General features: G+C 40.8%; 1 protein-coding gene across 2 annotated transcripts in view; it reads right to left on the bottom strand.

Moving 5' to 3' along the window:
* Nucleotides 1-16230, bottom strand: part of TAF1 (TATA-box binding protein associated factor 1) — an 83446-nt gene that overhangs the window by 46977 nt on the left and 20239 nt on the right. For both annotated transcript variants that reach the window (XM_081080852.1, XM_081080853.1), the window contains exons 17-27: nucleotides 15631-15761; nucleotides 14596-14676; nucleotides 10932-11081; nucleotides 10634-10753; nucleotides 10174-10349; nucleotides 8927-9105; nucleotides 7734-7947; nucleotides 7093-7258; nucleotides 5240-5451; nucleotides 694-802; nucleotides 378-476 (exon numbers count right to left, since the gene is read on the bottom strand). In XM_081080852.1, coding sequence (XP_080936978.1) covers nucleotides 378-476; nucleotides 694-802; nucleotides 5240-5451; nucleotides 7093-7258; nucleotides 7734-7947; nucleotides 8927-9105; nucleotides 10174-10349; nucleotides 10634-10753; nucleotides 10932-11081; nucleotides 14596-14676; nucleotides 15631-15761 — 1637 coding nt within the window. The remainder of the gene's footprint in view (nucleotides 1-377; nucleotides 477-693; nucleotides 803-5239; nucleotides 5452-7092; nucleotides 7259-7733; nucleotides 7948-8926; nucleotides 9106-10173; nucleotides 10350-10633; nucleotides 10754-10931; nucleotides 11082-14595; nucleotides 14677-15630; nucleotides 15762-16230) is intronic.

The raw sequence follows: 16230 nt of genomic DNA, 5'->3' as shown, positions 1-16230 counted from the left end.
AAAAGGTTGAGGGTTCGATTCCTGATCAACAGCTGCAGGTTCAATCCCTGGCCCCAGTTGGCGGCATGTTCAGGAGGCAACCAAGCAATGTGCCTCTCTCACATTGATGTTTCACGTTCTCTCTCTCTCTCTCTCTCTCTCTCTCTCTCTCTCTCTCTCTCTCTCAAAACAAACAAACAAAATCAATGGAAAAAATATCTTCAGGTGAGGATTAACAACAACAAAACAGAGAAGAAAAAATAATTTAAAAAATAACACTATACCCCAAAGAATTAGGATTTCCACGTACTTAGGACTATACTGTCCTCCATCTAAAATCATGGACAGAACAAAAAGCCTTTTCATCTCTACTGTAGATATGAATGCAATGAACTCACATTTGGAAGATCTCTCATGTCATTGATGATAGACTCCAAGATGGATGACAGTGTCACCATGGGGTCTGTCCGGCGCCGGTGGATGGACTTATGAGGTCTCTAAGGAAAAACAATGAATCAGAATGCTTCTATAGATTAAAAAACAATACTTTCTACCTGGACAAATATGTTTTGGAAGTCTTATAATGAACAGTACACATTAATTTTCAGGGCAAGGACAAAGGGATTCAGAATCTATGTCAGGACCATGGCTTAGAGGGCTACGGGAATCAATGAGAAGCTCATCTGGTCAGAAAAAAGCAATGCAAATACTCACATTCAAATAGTCACAGTGAACAGTGGTTCCAACTCGCCGTTTCTTCTTAGGAGGGAGTTGCTGTTTAGGGAACTTGAGAACCAGAGATTTTCTGCGAACCTCATCTGCACTGCAATTAATAACACTTTCATAGCATGCAGTCCCTATTTATAGTCCCCAGGGATAAAAGCAACTACAGTGAAACAGTCCAAAGTCCCTGAGAATAAGCCTGGGGAGGAAAAAGCCAAACTAAAGGCCAGACATCCACATCTAAGGTTCAGATCAGGCAAGGCCTCATAGGATCTCCAAGTTTATAATAAAGAACTAGGCAAGCCACAATTTCACCTCAGTTTCCTATTTAGAAAATAAGGGAACTAGCCCTAGCCAGTTTAGCTCACTGGATAGAGCGTCAGCCTACAGACCAAAGGTTTGCAGGCTTGATCCCCGGCCCCTGTCGGGGCACATGCAGGAGGCAACCAATTAATATGTCTCTCTCACATTGATGTTTCTCTCTGTCTCTCCCCCTCCTTTCCACTCTCTCTAAAAATCAATAGAAAAAATATCCTCGGGTGAGGATTAAAAATAAAAAGATTTTTAAAAAAACACAAAAAAGAATTCAAATATATTTTGAATATAATACCCTGACTGTACAACTTCAGTGGCATATAGTCCAAGGACAACTAGAAAACACACCTGACTCTACAGGTTTGTTGTTGGTAGTAATACTGGTATTGTAATTCTCAAACTATTTTGTATGTATCTTAGGACAAAGCAAATGAATAAATTGATGTTGGGAACCAAAGAAAAGATACAAATATGAAATGTAGGGATATGAGGAAGAATCTGTAGATACAATTTGAATCTCTATGAATTGTGCTTTACAATACATGTATACTTCCTAGTTCTGTCCACTAAGAGCCTAGTACCAATGGCATCTAGATCTTGGTTTCTAAACAGCGTTCCCCAATAAATGGAACCAGGGCTCCTTTAGAGAAATGGCTGATTCTAGATCTGGGATAGGGAAATTTTAAGGAGATCTTAGAACATCTTGTGCCAGAAAGCAAAGAAGTTATCAAAGATTTATAGGGTCATGTCAAAAGGACACAGGATCTGGTATGAAGGGGTAAAATTTGGGACGATGATGGAAATCAAAATTAATAATAAGGTAAAGTTTACAAAGGAAAGAAACTTCAGAATCTGTAATAGTACTCTACTCAAAAAAGGAGGGGAAACTTTATAGAATGCCATTTAATGTAGAAAGAATGCTAGAATTAGAAAAAAAAACACATTGTTTTGAGACCCCTCCCAATTTAATAATGGATCATCAATGGATGCCAAAACTATTGAGAGAATGACTGTTACGGATCAGGATATTCACCAACATATTCATTACAAAGGGAAAAACATACCTTTATCATAGAGAAATCGGGGGATCACCACTTTAACAAGATGATTAAAATAGTACAGAAACCTGACAATATGAGCTTCCTGATGTGGTGTATTAAGTACATAATACCACCTATGTAGTAACCTTGTCAAAGACATTTAATATGAATATAATCAATGAGAAAACAACCAGGCAAATCCAGATTGTGGGATATTTTATGAGACAATTGGCCTGGACTCTTCAAAAACAAGTCAATGTCATAAAACCCAAAAAAGGTGGGGAAGGCAGTTCTAGATTAGGAAAGACTCAAAATACTTAAATGTTTGAACTGTAACTGGATCCTGAATTTGGGGATAGGCAATAAAGTACTTTGAGACAACTCAGGACATTTGAATAAGAACTGGATGCAAGATACTACTGAATTAATGTTAATTATGTCCTATGTTGTTATGTACTATGCTAAAGAATTTATAAGAGAAATATTATGATGCCTGCAAGTTATTTCTAAACAGTTCAGCAAAAGTTTAAATATATAAAGGTGAAACAAATGGGACAGTTGGTAAATTTAAAGGAATAGCATGTTGTCTTTAAATTTACCGTAGGTTTGAAATTTTTAAACTAAAAGGTTGGGGGAAATTTTTTAATTTAAAAACTGCTTCTTTATTAAATTCTCTTAGGGCAAGAGACAGGTATGTGTAAGCACAGTTTATGTCTCCTTAAACTTTTTGTATGGTCCATAATTACAACATTCTGAGATTAGGGACCTTACAAATATTGAGTGCCTGGGAAGGGGAATAAGAAGAGCATCTACTATATGCCAGACACTGAGCTTTATATAGTCTCTCTCATTTTTATCTCATAACTACCCTAGAAAGGGTGGTTCTATTTTGTAAATAAGAAAACTGAGACTCAGAAAAGTTAGGTATGGGAGAAACCAAGACGGCGGCATAGGTAAACACGGGAAATTGCTGCCTCGCACAACCACTTCAAAAATACAACTAAATGACAACATGGACATCATCCAGAACCACAGGAAGGCTGGCTGAGTGGAAATTCTACAACTAGAAGGAAAGAGAAAAGCACAGACTCAGAGGAGGTGCAGAAGTAAAGTACAGAGGTACAGAGGTCCACGCTGAGAAAGGGCTGGCAACTGACTGCTCTGAACTCCAGTTCCGGGTGAGTCTCTGGGGAACCAGACTCATAAGGGGAGAAACTGGACTGTCTGGCATTGGTTGGAACTCGAGGGCAGCTTTCTCTCAGAGGTGCTTGCAGCAATTACCGGGACACAGAGACGCGGGGCCTCTTAGGGTAGGACTGGGGAGCAGTCATAGCTGCTTGCCCCGCCCTGTTGATCCCCTGAGACCCCACGCCACCTAAGCTGTGCACAGAGGCTTTTGCATATGAAAGGCCTGGCCCTTTACAACCTAAAAATTACCTAACAAACTGCAGCTGAATCAGAGAGACCCAGAACTTCCAAAAGAAGGTCCAAGACCGCACAGCAGCTTGCACTGCTTCACAGCTGGGCCTCATCTGGGCACCTCCAAACCCCAAACAAAGAAGAGGAATCTCTCCATAGCTCCTGCGGGGTAGCCTCAGGCAGAGGCTAAATTAGCACCTCCTTAGAGACCCAAGAGCCAGTGTACCCAGTGGTCAGAGTGGGACCATCTAGATTACAACTCCTCAGATACATAAGGGACACACTCAGGGGGCAGACTCAGTGAGTACCAAAGCCCCACTGAATCAAGTCTTGCCCCAGAAAAGTGTCTCCAGCTCAGAAGTTCTCCCACTGCAGACATAGCTGATTCTCACAGCCAATTGGCCTGGAGGTCAATTCCTCCCAGTGATACCTACAACAATCAAGGCTTAACTACAACAAGACTGTGCACAAAGCCCACAAAGGGGTGCACCAAGAGTGTCTACCTCAGGTAATTGGGGAGGCTGAGCCACTGGGCCCTATAGGACACCTAACACAGAAAGCCACTCTATCAACACAGGGAAGCATAAAAAATGCGGAGACAAAGAAACAAGTCACAAATGACAGAAATGGAGGAAAGCAAACTACTGGATATAGAGTTCAAAACCACACTTTTAAGGTTTTTCAAGAATTTTCTAGAAACCGCCGATAAATTTAGTGAGACCCTCAAGAAATCTAGTGAGACTGCCGATAAATTTAGTGAGACCCTTGAGGTTATGAAAAAAGACCAACTAGAAATTAAGCATACACTGACTGAAATAAAGGATATTATGCAGAGATCCAACAGCAGACCAGAGGAGCACAAGAATCAAGTCAAAGGTTTGAAATACGAAGAAGCAAAAATCACCCAACCGGAAAAAGAAAAAAGAATCCAAAAATATGAAGGTAGTGTAAGGGACAACTTCAAGCGTACCAACATCTGAATTATGGGGGTGCCAGAAGAAGAGAGAAAGCAAGATATTGAAAACCTATTTGAAGAAATATTGACAGAAATCTTCCCCTACCTGGTGAAAGAAATAGACTTACAAGTCCAGGAAGCGCAGAGAATCCCAAACAAAAGGAATCCAAAGAGGACCACACCAAGACACATCATAATTAAAATGCCAAGAGCAAAAGACAAAGAAAGAATCTTAAAAGCAGCAAGAGAAAGTCAGTTACCTACAAGGGAGTACCCATAGGAATGTCAGCTGATTTCTCAACAGAAACTTTACAGGCCAGAAGGGAGTGGCAAGAAATATTCAAAGTGATGAATACCAAGAACCTACAACCAAGATTACTTTATCCAGCAAAGCTATCATTCAGAATTGAAGGTCAGATAAAGAGCTTCACAGATAAGGAAAAGCTAAACCAGTATTAAATGAAATGCTGAAAGGTATCCTTTAAGAAGAGGAAGAAGAAGAAAAAGGTAAAGATACAAATTACGAACAACAAATACACATCTATCAACAAGTGAATCTAAAAATCAAGTGAATAAATAATCTGATGAACAGAAAAAAAAAAAGAAAAAGAAAAAGTTAGGTACATGCCCAAGAGCAAGTGGTCGAACTTAGTAAGTGCTTTGCAACAAAAGACTGTAATTTTCATACTGGAACAATTACAAAGAAAAATCCATAAAAGTTCCAATGCTCTCAGCATATCCACCCCTGCCGCCCATCAGTATCACCAACCTCCAACAGATTTCCTCTGTGTCACTTCCTATCCCTTACCTCTCAATTAGCTGTTTCCCTAAAACAATCTTGGTCCCTTCAACCTTGATAAGTTCTTCATTATCATTATGAATGACTGTCTTTTCCAACTCCTCTTCCTGTTCCTCTGTCATGGCAACAGGATTGGAAGGTGGAGCATTTGTTTGATAATAGAGGGGGCAGAATTTGTTTGTCCTCATGTGCCCAATGGCTCCACAAGCCCCACATTTCAGCTGCAGGAGGAAAAGTACCAATGTCAGAGGTAAGCAGGCTGCATGATGTTAGCTTTAAGAAATCTATACAATTTGGGTAGGTCAGCCTATGATCTTTCTGGAATAAAATTAACTTAATTTCAATGAAAATTATTTTGCATAGAAAAACAAAGTTCAACAAAAGTCTGCTAAAAACATATATACACAGCAAGAGAGAGACAAAGGCAGGATCAGAACTTTGGTTTGAAAAGAACTGTTAAACACCTTCAACCAGAGGCATTGGACAAAAGTGCATATGTATGGAAAGGGCACATTAAAAAAATACAGAGAAAGAACATTTCTATAAAAATCAAGAAAGAAATCGAAGAGGATTTCCACTCCCAACTTGTTATAAACTATGAAAATAGTAAATGTACAGAAGAAAGTCTGTTGGAAGCCCAAGGCTGCACTCGGCAACACAGGCAGCCAGCATGGGCATATTCCCATCTGTTTTGGAACTGACCGCATGTTCATCTGTGAAATGGGGTCAATGCTGTATCATATTTACATAAGATCACATACATTAAAATACTTTAATGACCTCAGGTTAACAGCAGTTTAACCTTGTTGAAAATTTTAGTTTATAAAGTGCTTCCCACGTATTATATCACTTAGTACAACAGTACTGTGAGATAGGTATTTTATAGAAGAAAAAACAGGTTTGAAAAGGTTAAGATCACAGAGCTATTAGATGGCAACCAGACTTGAATCTAGATCTTCTGTATGCAAGTCCACAGTTCTTTCCACTGTATCACAGTTGCCTCATTTTATGGTAAATATTACAATTACACTGCATAGTAATATCTAGAATCCTACCTAAGTTATGCAAAGCAATATGTATTTTATATTTATTTCTGTTGCTTCTTTTAATATATACAATTTAAAAACAAGATGTGTGTGTGTATAAATGCTCATATGTACATAAATACAGGTTAAAAAATCTTGCCCTATCCCAGGGGTGGGCAAACTTTTTGACTCGAGGGCCACAATGGGTTCTTAAACTGGACCAGAGGGCAGGAACAAAAGCATGGATGGAGTGTTTGTGTGAACTAATATAAATTCAAAGTAAACATCATTACATAAAAGGGTACGGTCTTTTTTTTTTTAGTTTTATTCATTTCAAACAGGCCGGATCGGGCCGTAGTTTGCCCACGGCTGCCCTAGCCAGTTTGGCTCAGTGGATAGAGCGTCAGCCTGCAGACTAAAGGGTCCCATGCCCGGGTTGCGGGCTCGATCTCCGGTGGGGGGTGTGCAGGAAGCAGCCAATCCATGGTTCTCTCTCATCATTGACGTCTCTCTCTCTCCCTCTCTAAAATCAATTAAAAAATATTTTTAAAAAATCCACCAAACCTACTTCATTTTTTTTTTCTTCACCAAACCTATTTCAACTCCTAGAAAATATTTCCAATGGATGAGGTATGAAATGACACCCAATGGCACTGATTAGGTCTGGTGGTTTTGGTACCAGTCATACTAGTACTGAAAACACCCAAGTAACCATGTCAATTCAGACTAGCTTTCAACAATACTGCCTTCCCAGTAAGGGAGGATCCAAAAGGTAGGGGGAAAAGTATGCTTTCTTTCTTTGTTTTGTTAATTATAATCATACCACATTATACTTACTTTTAGGTCAGGACGCTCCTTCAACTTTTTTGGCTTTTTCTCAGGAGGACCCTTAAGCTTCTCCTTCTCTTGGTTCCGCTTAAGCCGCCTCAGCTGCTCTTGAATCCTCCGCCGTTCTTTTCGCATCTCTTCTCGATGCTGTTCATCAAAAAGGGCAAATTTTCGACTAAATAACAGGAAAGGGGGTGTAAAAAAAAATCATAGGACCATAAGCAAACCTAAACCAAGCAGACTATTCTAATAGCTAAACATCTCCAAACTAAAGTAATCCAACCATACTAAAATAAGAAGTCACCTGGCATTCCCATCTCCCCCACTCATCAGCCTTTTAGTTGCAGAGTGGCACCTCTCTCAGAATGAGAGTAATCCCTAAGATTTCTGCCAGTCAACCAACTAACCAAAATGCAAAGTACTCAGGTAGAACTGAAAATATGTCTTCGTTTTGTGGCAAATTTTGAATTCTCCCTGTGATTTGGCACTACTCGAACCCAAAGATCTAAAAGGCAAGATGGTTCCCTATTAGTGGACTTCCAGGGACAACTATGCAGAATCCTATCACTAAAAATCAAGCACTCACCCTCACTCCCATCCCCTACCATTATCATTCTTAATCAAAGTGGAAAGTGGTGAGATAAACTCACATGAACTCCTCGTCTTTTGTAGTCCGTATGCGCACATAGGCATCTATGACAGCTGGCTTTCGGACCGTCTCACAGCGAACATATTCTTTCCCCTCTTCATCTCGAAATGTGCGATAAATCTTGAGACAACGGCCAGTGGCAGAAGAGTTAAGGCTAGTCACAGAAGCTGTATCATCATCTCTGTGATTGTTTCCTGCTGCTGCCGAACCTGCTGCTGCAAGGCAGAAAAAGATTTCCACACATTCCCCCTACCACTCAAATGTCCATTTTCTTGAGGTTGAGAGAAAACCTTGAAGCTCAACATGCCACAAAACTATGGTTCTACAGAAAGTATAAAAGTTCCCACCAGCCCTCAAATATACTGACATGTCCTTTCCTGACTTCATTTTACCATTGCCAATGTTTCCATTTTTTAAAGTACAAAGTTCTGAAAGGATTTCAATGAACTACATCTTTAGTCTTAACCCTCTCTCTCAGTATCTACATCCAAGTTTTCAACTGCCTGCTTGAAATCCATACTGGGAAGTGTCATGGGGATCTCTAATTCCACACATTACACCTTTCCTTCTTAATACTACTTCTTTCTTTGTTATTTACTACTTTAATCAATGGTACCACCATCTTTCTAGCAAGCCTAGAGTGAAATTTTAATGTCACCCTGGTTCTTCTCTTCTCATTCTAGTATCCATATCCCAAACCAGTTCAGGCTTTGATCATCCCCAGACTCATTTTCTGCAATTTTTGGTTATTTTAAACCCTTTTTAGAATCTAGAACGCGTTTCAGAATCTTCTGATATTCATGGATCTTCTCAGAAAAGGCACATTTGCACAGAATTTTACATGTAATTTCTGAGGGTTCAAGAACAACCCCCAAAATTCATCCATGGATTCTGTATTAAAAACTCTTACCCTCTAGGATGAATGCCCAGAAAGCTCACTTGATGGACATAGCCCTGGCTTGACTAGGCCTGGCACAGACAGAAGCAGTTAATAGATTGGCAGTATCTCTTCAATTTGTGCCCTACAGACAAACCTAGAGACCAATTTTCAGTGCTATCTACCTCATCTACAGGCTTTTCTACACTCATCCCCTGCTATTTCTGCCTCTGGTTTTGCCTCACTTATTAGTCTTAAGTTATTTATACTTTTTCAATCCTTCTCTTTTTGTCTGTCTGTGAAGCCACTACTCTCACCCAGTAGCATCCTCTGTAGTTCCTTCCGCTCCTGCTCCTCCCGTTCACGTGACAGCTGAGAACTGGTTTTCTTATTCTGCAACATGTTCTCTATATTCTTCCCCATTTCTTCAAAGTCACTGTCTTCAGCTGAGCTGCTATCTGTATCAGTTGATAAGACTTCAGTTGATGACAATACCCTAAAAAGAGAAAAAAATGTTAAAGACAAGGGAAAATATGAAAGTGTAGAAAAAGCTGAACATATACAGTTTAGGCAAGAGTAGGAAATTGGAAAATCAACTTTAAAAAGAAATACTCAAAATCCACTAATTCATGGGAACCCTACAAAAAAAGCTTTACAAAATTTTTCTAGCCTGGCCAGTATGGTTTAGTGGTTGAGCATTGACCCATGAATCAAGAGGTCGCTGGTTCGATTCCCTGTCAGGGCACATTGCCCGGGTTGTGGGCTCAATCTCCAGTAAGAGGTGTGCAGGAGGGCAGTCAATCGATGATGTTTCTCTCTCATTGATGTTTCTGTCTCTCTATCCCTCTCCCTTCCTCTCTCTCCCTAAAAATCAATAAAAACATATTTTTAAAAAATTTTCCTAGACATTTAGTCAATAAGGCAAGTTTGAAATATGAAGTAGTACAGCATTTCATATTCAGAATTCCTGGAGAAAGCCTGAGAAACAAATTAGCACATTGCCCATTTTTAATAGGGCATTACCATCCTCACCAGTAAGCCTTCAGACAAAAACACAACTGTCCCTTATCACCACTGTGGTGCTTGCGAGGTCCAAGTAGACCACAAAAGTTGCCATGGAACCAAAGCTCAAACCTAGCATGTCTTGCTATTCAAAATATTTGCCAAGTTGGTTTGAAGGAAGTATTCTAGCAGTATTATGAACAGATACCACACTGAAATCTCAGACACTGACTACCTAAGTCACATTACTAGGTGACCTCCTATTTATTATAAAATAGTGTCTAGGACAGCCACGGGCAAACTACGGCCCGCGGGCTGGATCCGGCCCGTTTGAAATGAATAAAACTAAAAAAAAAAAAAAAAGACCGTACCCTTTTATGTAATGATGCTTACTTTGAATTTATATTAGTTCACACAAACACTCAAACCATGCTTTTGTTCCGGCCCTCCGGTCCAGTTTAAGAACCCATTGTGGCCCTCAAGTCAAAAAGTTTGCCCACCCCGGTCTAGGAGCTCACCACCTCTCCCAGCTTGGATTTTCTGCAGCACTACAACAACATACTTGTTTTGCAGGTCAAAGATGCGTTGACATTCCTCTTTGTAACGTTCTTGATGCTCAGCCACAGAAAACCTTGATCCACGGGCAAATTTACTCATTGGCCCTTCCCCAGAGCGGGCCTGTTCTGTTGACATTGTGCGCACCACATCAATCACTTCCCAGCGGGACAACTTTTTAATCTACAGGAGATACACACACACACACACACACATACACATACAAATCATTCGGAGATCTCATAGAACAAATCAAGGCACAGTGAGAGAGGTAGACAAAAAAATTTACCCTAAGTAGGTTAAACAGAAAGCTCTGGGAAAGTTAACTCCTGAAAAAGTATCCAAGATCCAGTCTGCTACAAGCTACCCCACAAAATTCTTCAGATTGTTCCTTACATCTGCCTCCTAGTTTCTCCCTCTTTATACAAAGTCCCTAGGAGCAATAAAGTTTCCTCTTCCACACCCACCTCTTCCTCAGGCACGCCAAATTTACGTAGAAGTTGCTTGGCATTTTTCAAAGAGAGGCGACGGAGGTCTGCATCTGTTCCTGTCACTGTTTTCTTCACTGGCTGAGGCTCTTTATCATCCTACCTCAAAAACAGAACAAAACAGGTAAGAATCCAAGTAATTTTAACTCCTTATAATAGGATCTAAGTTCATCCTGTCAACATAATTGCTTTTCAGATCCTCCATCCCATTCATCTCCACTATTTAACCTCCATTTCTTTCTCCCCTAATTTTCGCCTTCTAGAAATTCAGTCTCACCTTCTGTTGTGTTGGTTTGTTTGGAATCTTCACATAGGAAAATCCTTCACCACACCCTGTGGGATCTGCCACCCCAGTCACCTCCAAGAGACACTTGCCCTTCATGGCAGCAATGAAGGCCCTTGTGGTGTTCCAAGGAGCAGTGCGAACCTGAGGTATAGAAAAAGATCCTAAAGGCTACAGGAACTTTTGCTCCATGTCTAACCATACTTAGATGGTTGGAATGATTACAATAATGTACAATTTGATGCTTCCTTAAACTGTCGTCAAAGTACAATAGTTACATAAAGTTACCCAGTACTCAGCTTTTTCTTCCTTCCTATGGTACTTAAAACATGTTATTAAATAGAAGTCAAGATTTCAAACAGTGTGAGGAGGAATATGTGAAACAGTGATACCCTTTAGCACCATATCTCTTGGGCTTAACTGAGAGTTTTCAGACACTGTTACCCACACCCCTTCATGATGTACAAAGACGTAAGTTAGATTGGTGATTTTATTTGATTGTCCAATTGCTCAAATGGCTTTAGAATGACCTATATAATCTTTTTTTTTTTTTTTTTTTTTTTTAAATATTTTATTGATTTTTCACAGAGAAGAAGGGAGAGAGAGACAGAGAGTTAGAAACATCGATGAGAGAGAAACATCGATCAGCTACCTCCTGCACATCTCCCACTGGGGATGTGCCCGCAACCCAAGTACATGCCCTTGACCGGAATCGAACCTGGGACCTCTCAGTCCACAGGCCGACGCTCCATCCACTGAGCCAAACCGGTCTCGGCGACCTATATAATCTTATAATCAAATGGTAAGTATGCTTTACAAAGCACCAGCCCCAACCCCAGCAGCACTAAACCAAAGTCCATTCCACCTCTGCCACTGTTTCAGTCAAAAAGGCCTGTCCTAGCCCTAGCCGGTTTGGCTCAGTGGATAGAGTGTCAACCTGCAGACTGAAGGGTCCCGGGTTCAATTCTGGTCAAGGGCACATGCCCTGGTTGTGGGCTCAATGCCTAGTAGGGAGCATGGAGGAGGCAGCCAATCAATGATTCTCTCATCGTTGATGTTTCTATCTCTCTCTCCCTCTCCCTTCCTCTCTGAAATCAATAAAAATATATTTTAAAAAAGGCCTGTCCTCTCCTAGGACTCTAAATAGTGTTTACCAACCCCACAAAACAATCAGGGAATTAAGACAAGTGGAATGTGCTTTCTACACAGGTCAGTCAGAGTACATGATTAGCTGGAAAGTGGCCAATTCTCTATTCATGATTCAATTTTGAAGGCTATTCAATAGAATCCTTAATTTCTGAAACTCTTAGACATCCAGTCATTTTTTCACTCCAAACTCAAAGGAATAGCACATCAATGCTTCTTTATTCATTGAATCACCTCATCTACAATCGTTCCCTCAGTTATTAATTGAATATCTACCACATGCCAGCAATATTTTTTCATGAACCTCTTATTAGTGAGGAAGAGACAGTCAACCAACCAAATTCAACATTGCATGATCAGAGCTATGATAGGAAAGAAAAGTATTATCCTATATAATAAAAGCCTAATATGCTAAGTGTCCAGTTGACCATTCAACCAAAGCGTAATATGCTAATGATATACTAAGGCCACTCAACTGCTTGCTATGATGTACACTGACCACCAGGGGACAGAAGCTCCCACTGGTACGTTAGCTTGCTGCTGGGGTCCAGCGGATCAGGACTGAGCGAGACACACCCTGGAGCCCTCCCACAGTCCCTCCCCAGCTGGCCAACCTCCCACATCCCTCCCCTGCCCCAATCATGCACTAGTGGGGTCCCTTGGCCTGGCCTGTGACCTCTCGCAATCTGGAATCCCTCAGGGATGTTGGAGAGCCAGTTTCAGCCCAATCACGCAGGCCAGGCCAAGGGACCCCATTGGTGCACGAATTCATGCACCACGCCTCTAGTATGTACATAAAGAAGGGAAGGTTGATGATCCAATCTAAATGAAGGGTGAGAATAGGAGCAAGAGTTAGGGAAAGCTTCCAAGAGAATGTAATTTGTATATGAAAGTCAAATGGTAGAAGAGTGGAGAGAAAAATATTCCTGGCATAGGCAACAGCAGTTACAAAAACCTAGAAGCCAACAGAAAGAAATTCATGGAACTGACTGAGTTTTAGTATGTTTGCAGCTTAGAGTACAAGATGGGTAATGTTACTGGAGATGAGAGGAGGTTAGAGTTATATACACAGCACAAGTCATATAAATCCTTGTAAATCATGTTAAGCACTTCTTCCTGAAAGAAAAAAGGCCCCAAAGAATGTCCTTGAGCAAGAAAGCAGTATGATGAAATTTTTGTTTTAAAAGATTATTCAACTTTTTAACAAATGTGCTAGATTTATCGGACATACATTTAACATGCAAAAAAGAACCTTAATCTATCCCATGTACCCTAACTACACAAAACTAATTCAAACATTAAGATATAAAACAGTAAAACTTTTAGAAGAAAATATAAGATAAAATCTTTATGACCTTTCTCAGATATAATACCAAACCTAAGAGCAACAGAGAAGACACACAAATTGGACTTCGGCTCTTCATAAGACACTCTTACGACAATTCAAAGAGCTACAGGCCCTTTCCAGGTAGCTAAGTAGGCTGGAACACTGTCCCAATACACCAAGGTTGTGGGTTCGATCTCTGGTCAGGGCATATACAAGAATCAACCAAAGAATGCATAAATATGTAGAACAATAAATCCACATTTCTCTCTCTCTCAATGATTCTCCCTCATAATTGACATTTCTAGCTCTTTCTCTCTGTCCCTTCCTCTATGAAATCAATAAAAACATTTAAAAAAATGAATCAGCCCTAGCCAGTTTGGCTCAGTGGCCTGTGGGCTGAAGGGTCCCGGGTACGATTCCGGTCAAGGGCACGTGCAGGAGGCAACCAATTTATGTGTTTCTCTCACATCAATATTTCTGTCTTTCCCTCTTTAAAAATCAATGAAAAAATATCCTTGGGTGAGGATTAAAAAAAAAAAAAAAGAATCAAACACCTAAACATAAGAACTAAGAGCATAAAACTCTTAAAAAGAAAACAGGGAGAATAATTCATTACACTGGATTTGGCAATTATTTCTTGGATGCTGAACAAAAATAAAATTAGATAAATTTGACTATATCGAAATTAAAAACATCTCTGCATCAAAGGACACAACAGAGTGAAAAGGCAACCTATAGAATGAAAGAAAATATTTGTGTATCACATCTAATACAAGGTTAATATCCAGGAACATATAAAGAACTCTTAGTCCTGCCCTAACCGGTTTGGCTCAGTGGACAGAGTGTCGGCCTGTGGACTGAAGGATCCCAGGTTCGATTCTGGTCAGGGGCATGTACCTTGGTTGTGGGCACTGGTCATATCTCAATAAGGCTGTTTTTTAAAAGGATAAATGGTAGTCCTAACTGGTTTTGCTGAGTGGCTAGAGAGTCAGCCTGCAGACTGAAGGGTCCTGGGTTGGGCTCTAACCCCAGTAGGGGGCGTGCAGGAGCCAGCTGATCAATGATTCCCTCTCATCACTGATGTTTCTCTCTCCCTCTCCCTTCCTCTCTGAAATCAATAAAGATGTATTTATTTTTTAAAAGGATAAATGGGATGTACTAATAAAAATTAGTGTAAAGCCATACCTCATCATCAATCTTCATCTGGAAATCTTCCTCATTTTCTTCTTCTGGAGCAAAAAAGGACTTCTCACCATAGCCAGCATCCTGGAAGAGGACAAATCCATCCATAAATCAAGCAGTAAGTTAAAAAACACAAGTTTCACTGAATACCAAGTACAGAATATCAAAGCCCAGTCTGCATACGGAATAGATTTTGCATAGTTTTTGCTCTACTACCATTTTACATTCTTAGGCTATCTATATATATAAAAGTGTAAGTGACAGAACGACTGGTCGACATGACATGCACTGACCACCAGGAGGCAAACGTTCAACGCAGGAGCTGCCCCATGGTGGTCAGTGCGCTCCCACAGCCAACCTCCCGTGGTCCCTACCCCTGGCCACCACCCATGGCCGGCTGAACCTTCTGCAGTCCCTCCCCCCAGCCAACCTCTGGTGGCCTTGATCAGCTGCGATCGACAGCCAGGCCGAGGGACCCCACCAGTACATGTATTTGTGCACCGGGCTTCTAGTCAGAACATAAAGGAAGCTAAATAGAAATGCTCATTAACTCAGAGGGATTGAGTTGTACAATCCCACCTTAGCTAGATCTTTCATATTTTGGCCTGGTAAGCATACTGTGCTTCTTTCCCCCGCCCCCCATTTTATTCATTTACTTCTATACTGTGCTTCGTTAAACCACATGTGTAGCACCATCATCTCAGCCCACTTGGAAAGATTCTGGAAGACAACTGAGAAGTACTTTCCCTGCTTACATACCTGTCTTGTAAAGAACAGAGTTTAAAGTCACCACCCAATGGATGAGCAACCATTTTCAAGGCAAAACAATCTGCCCTAAGTCTCTCATTAAGCTGTCCCACCGATATTTAGCTACACTGTAGTTTTCTCCAGAACTGATACACCTCATACAGCTAGAATTTTCAAATAACTGATAATAATCTATTAACAATCATTTCTAAACCGGTGAAAATAGTCTTCATCCTCAAATCTCTGAAAAAACCCACAGGCATAGGCAGTACCCAAAAGGAAGATGTTCACCTTGAGTCGCTGCTCTGCAGCTATCATACTGTAATAAGCACAGCACTGCTCTGGAGACACCATAGCTCTGATCTCCTCTTCAGTTGGTAAACGAAAATCAGACTTCAGCACCCACCAATTTGAGTCCATCCCTAGAAAAGATACAGAGAAAATAAGACTGTTCTGACTTCCAAAAGCCCTTTTATTGACAGCAACAGGGATAGTAAACCAAGGCTGAACCAGGCAATGTTCTAGGAGGTACCAGGCCTAGCCACAGTTAGCATGAGTAGGCAAGAAAATTCCTACTGCTAGGTTTCCTACATCTCATATAAGACATCCACTGCCCTAGATGGTTTGGCTCAGTGTTTGGAGCATTGGCCCACAGACTGAAGGGTCCCAGGTTCGATTCTGGTCAAGGGCACATACCTGGGTTGCAAGCTCGATCCCCGGCCCTGGTCGGGGCTCATGCAGGAGGCAACCAATCGATGTGTCTTTTTCACTTCAATGTTTCTCTCTGTCTCTCCCCCTCCCTTCTACTCTCTCTAAAAACCAATGGAAAAAATATCCTCGGATGATGATTAACAACAACAGAAAGATATACACCACTTTGAATTTCCTAAC

The sequence above is a fragment of the Myotis nattereri genome (assembly GCF_964212035.1).
Source record: "Myotis nattereri genome assembly, chromosome: X".
NCBI lineage: Eukaryota > Metazoa > Chordata > Mammalia > Chiroptera > Vespertilionidae > Myotis > Myotis nattereri.
This window is presented reverse-complemented; position numbering and strand designations above follow the sequence as displayed.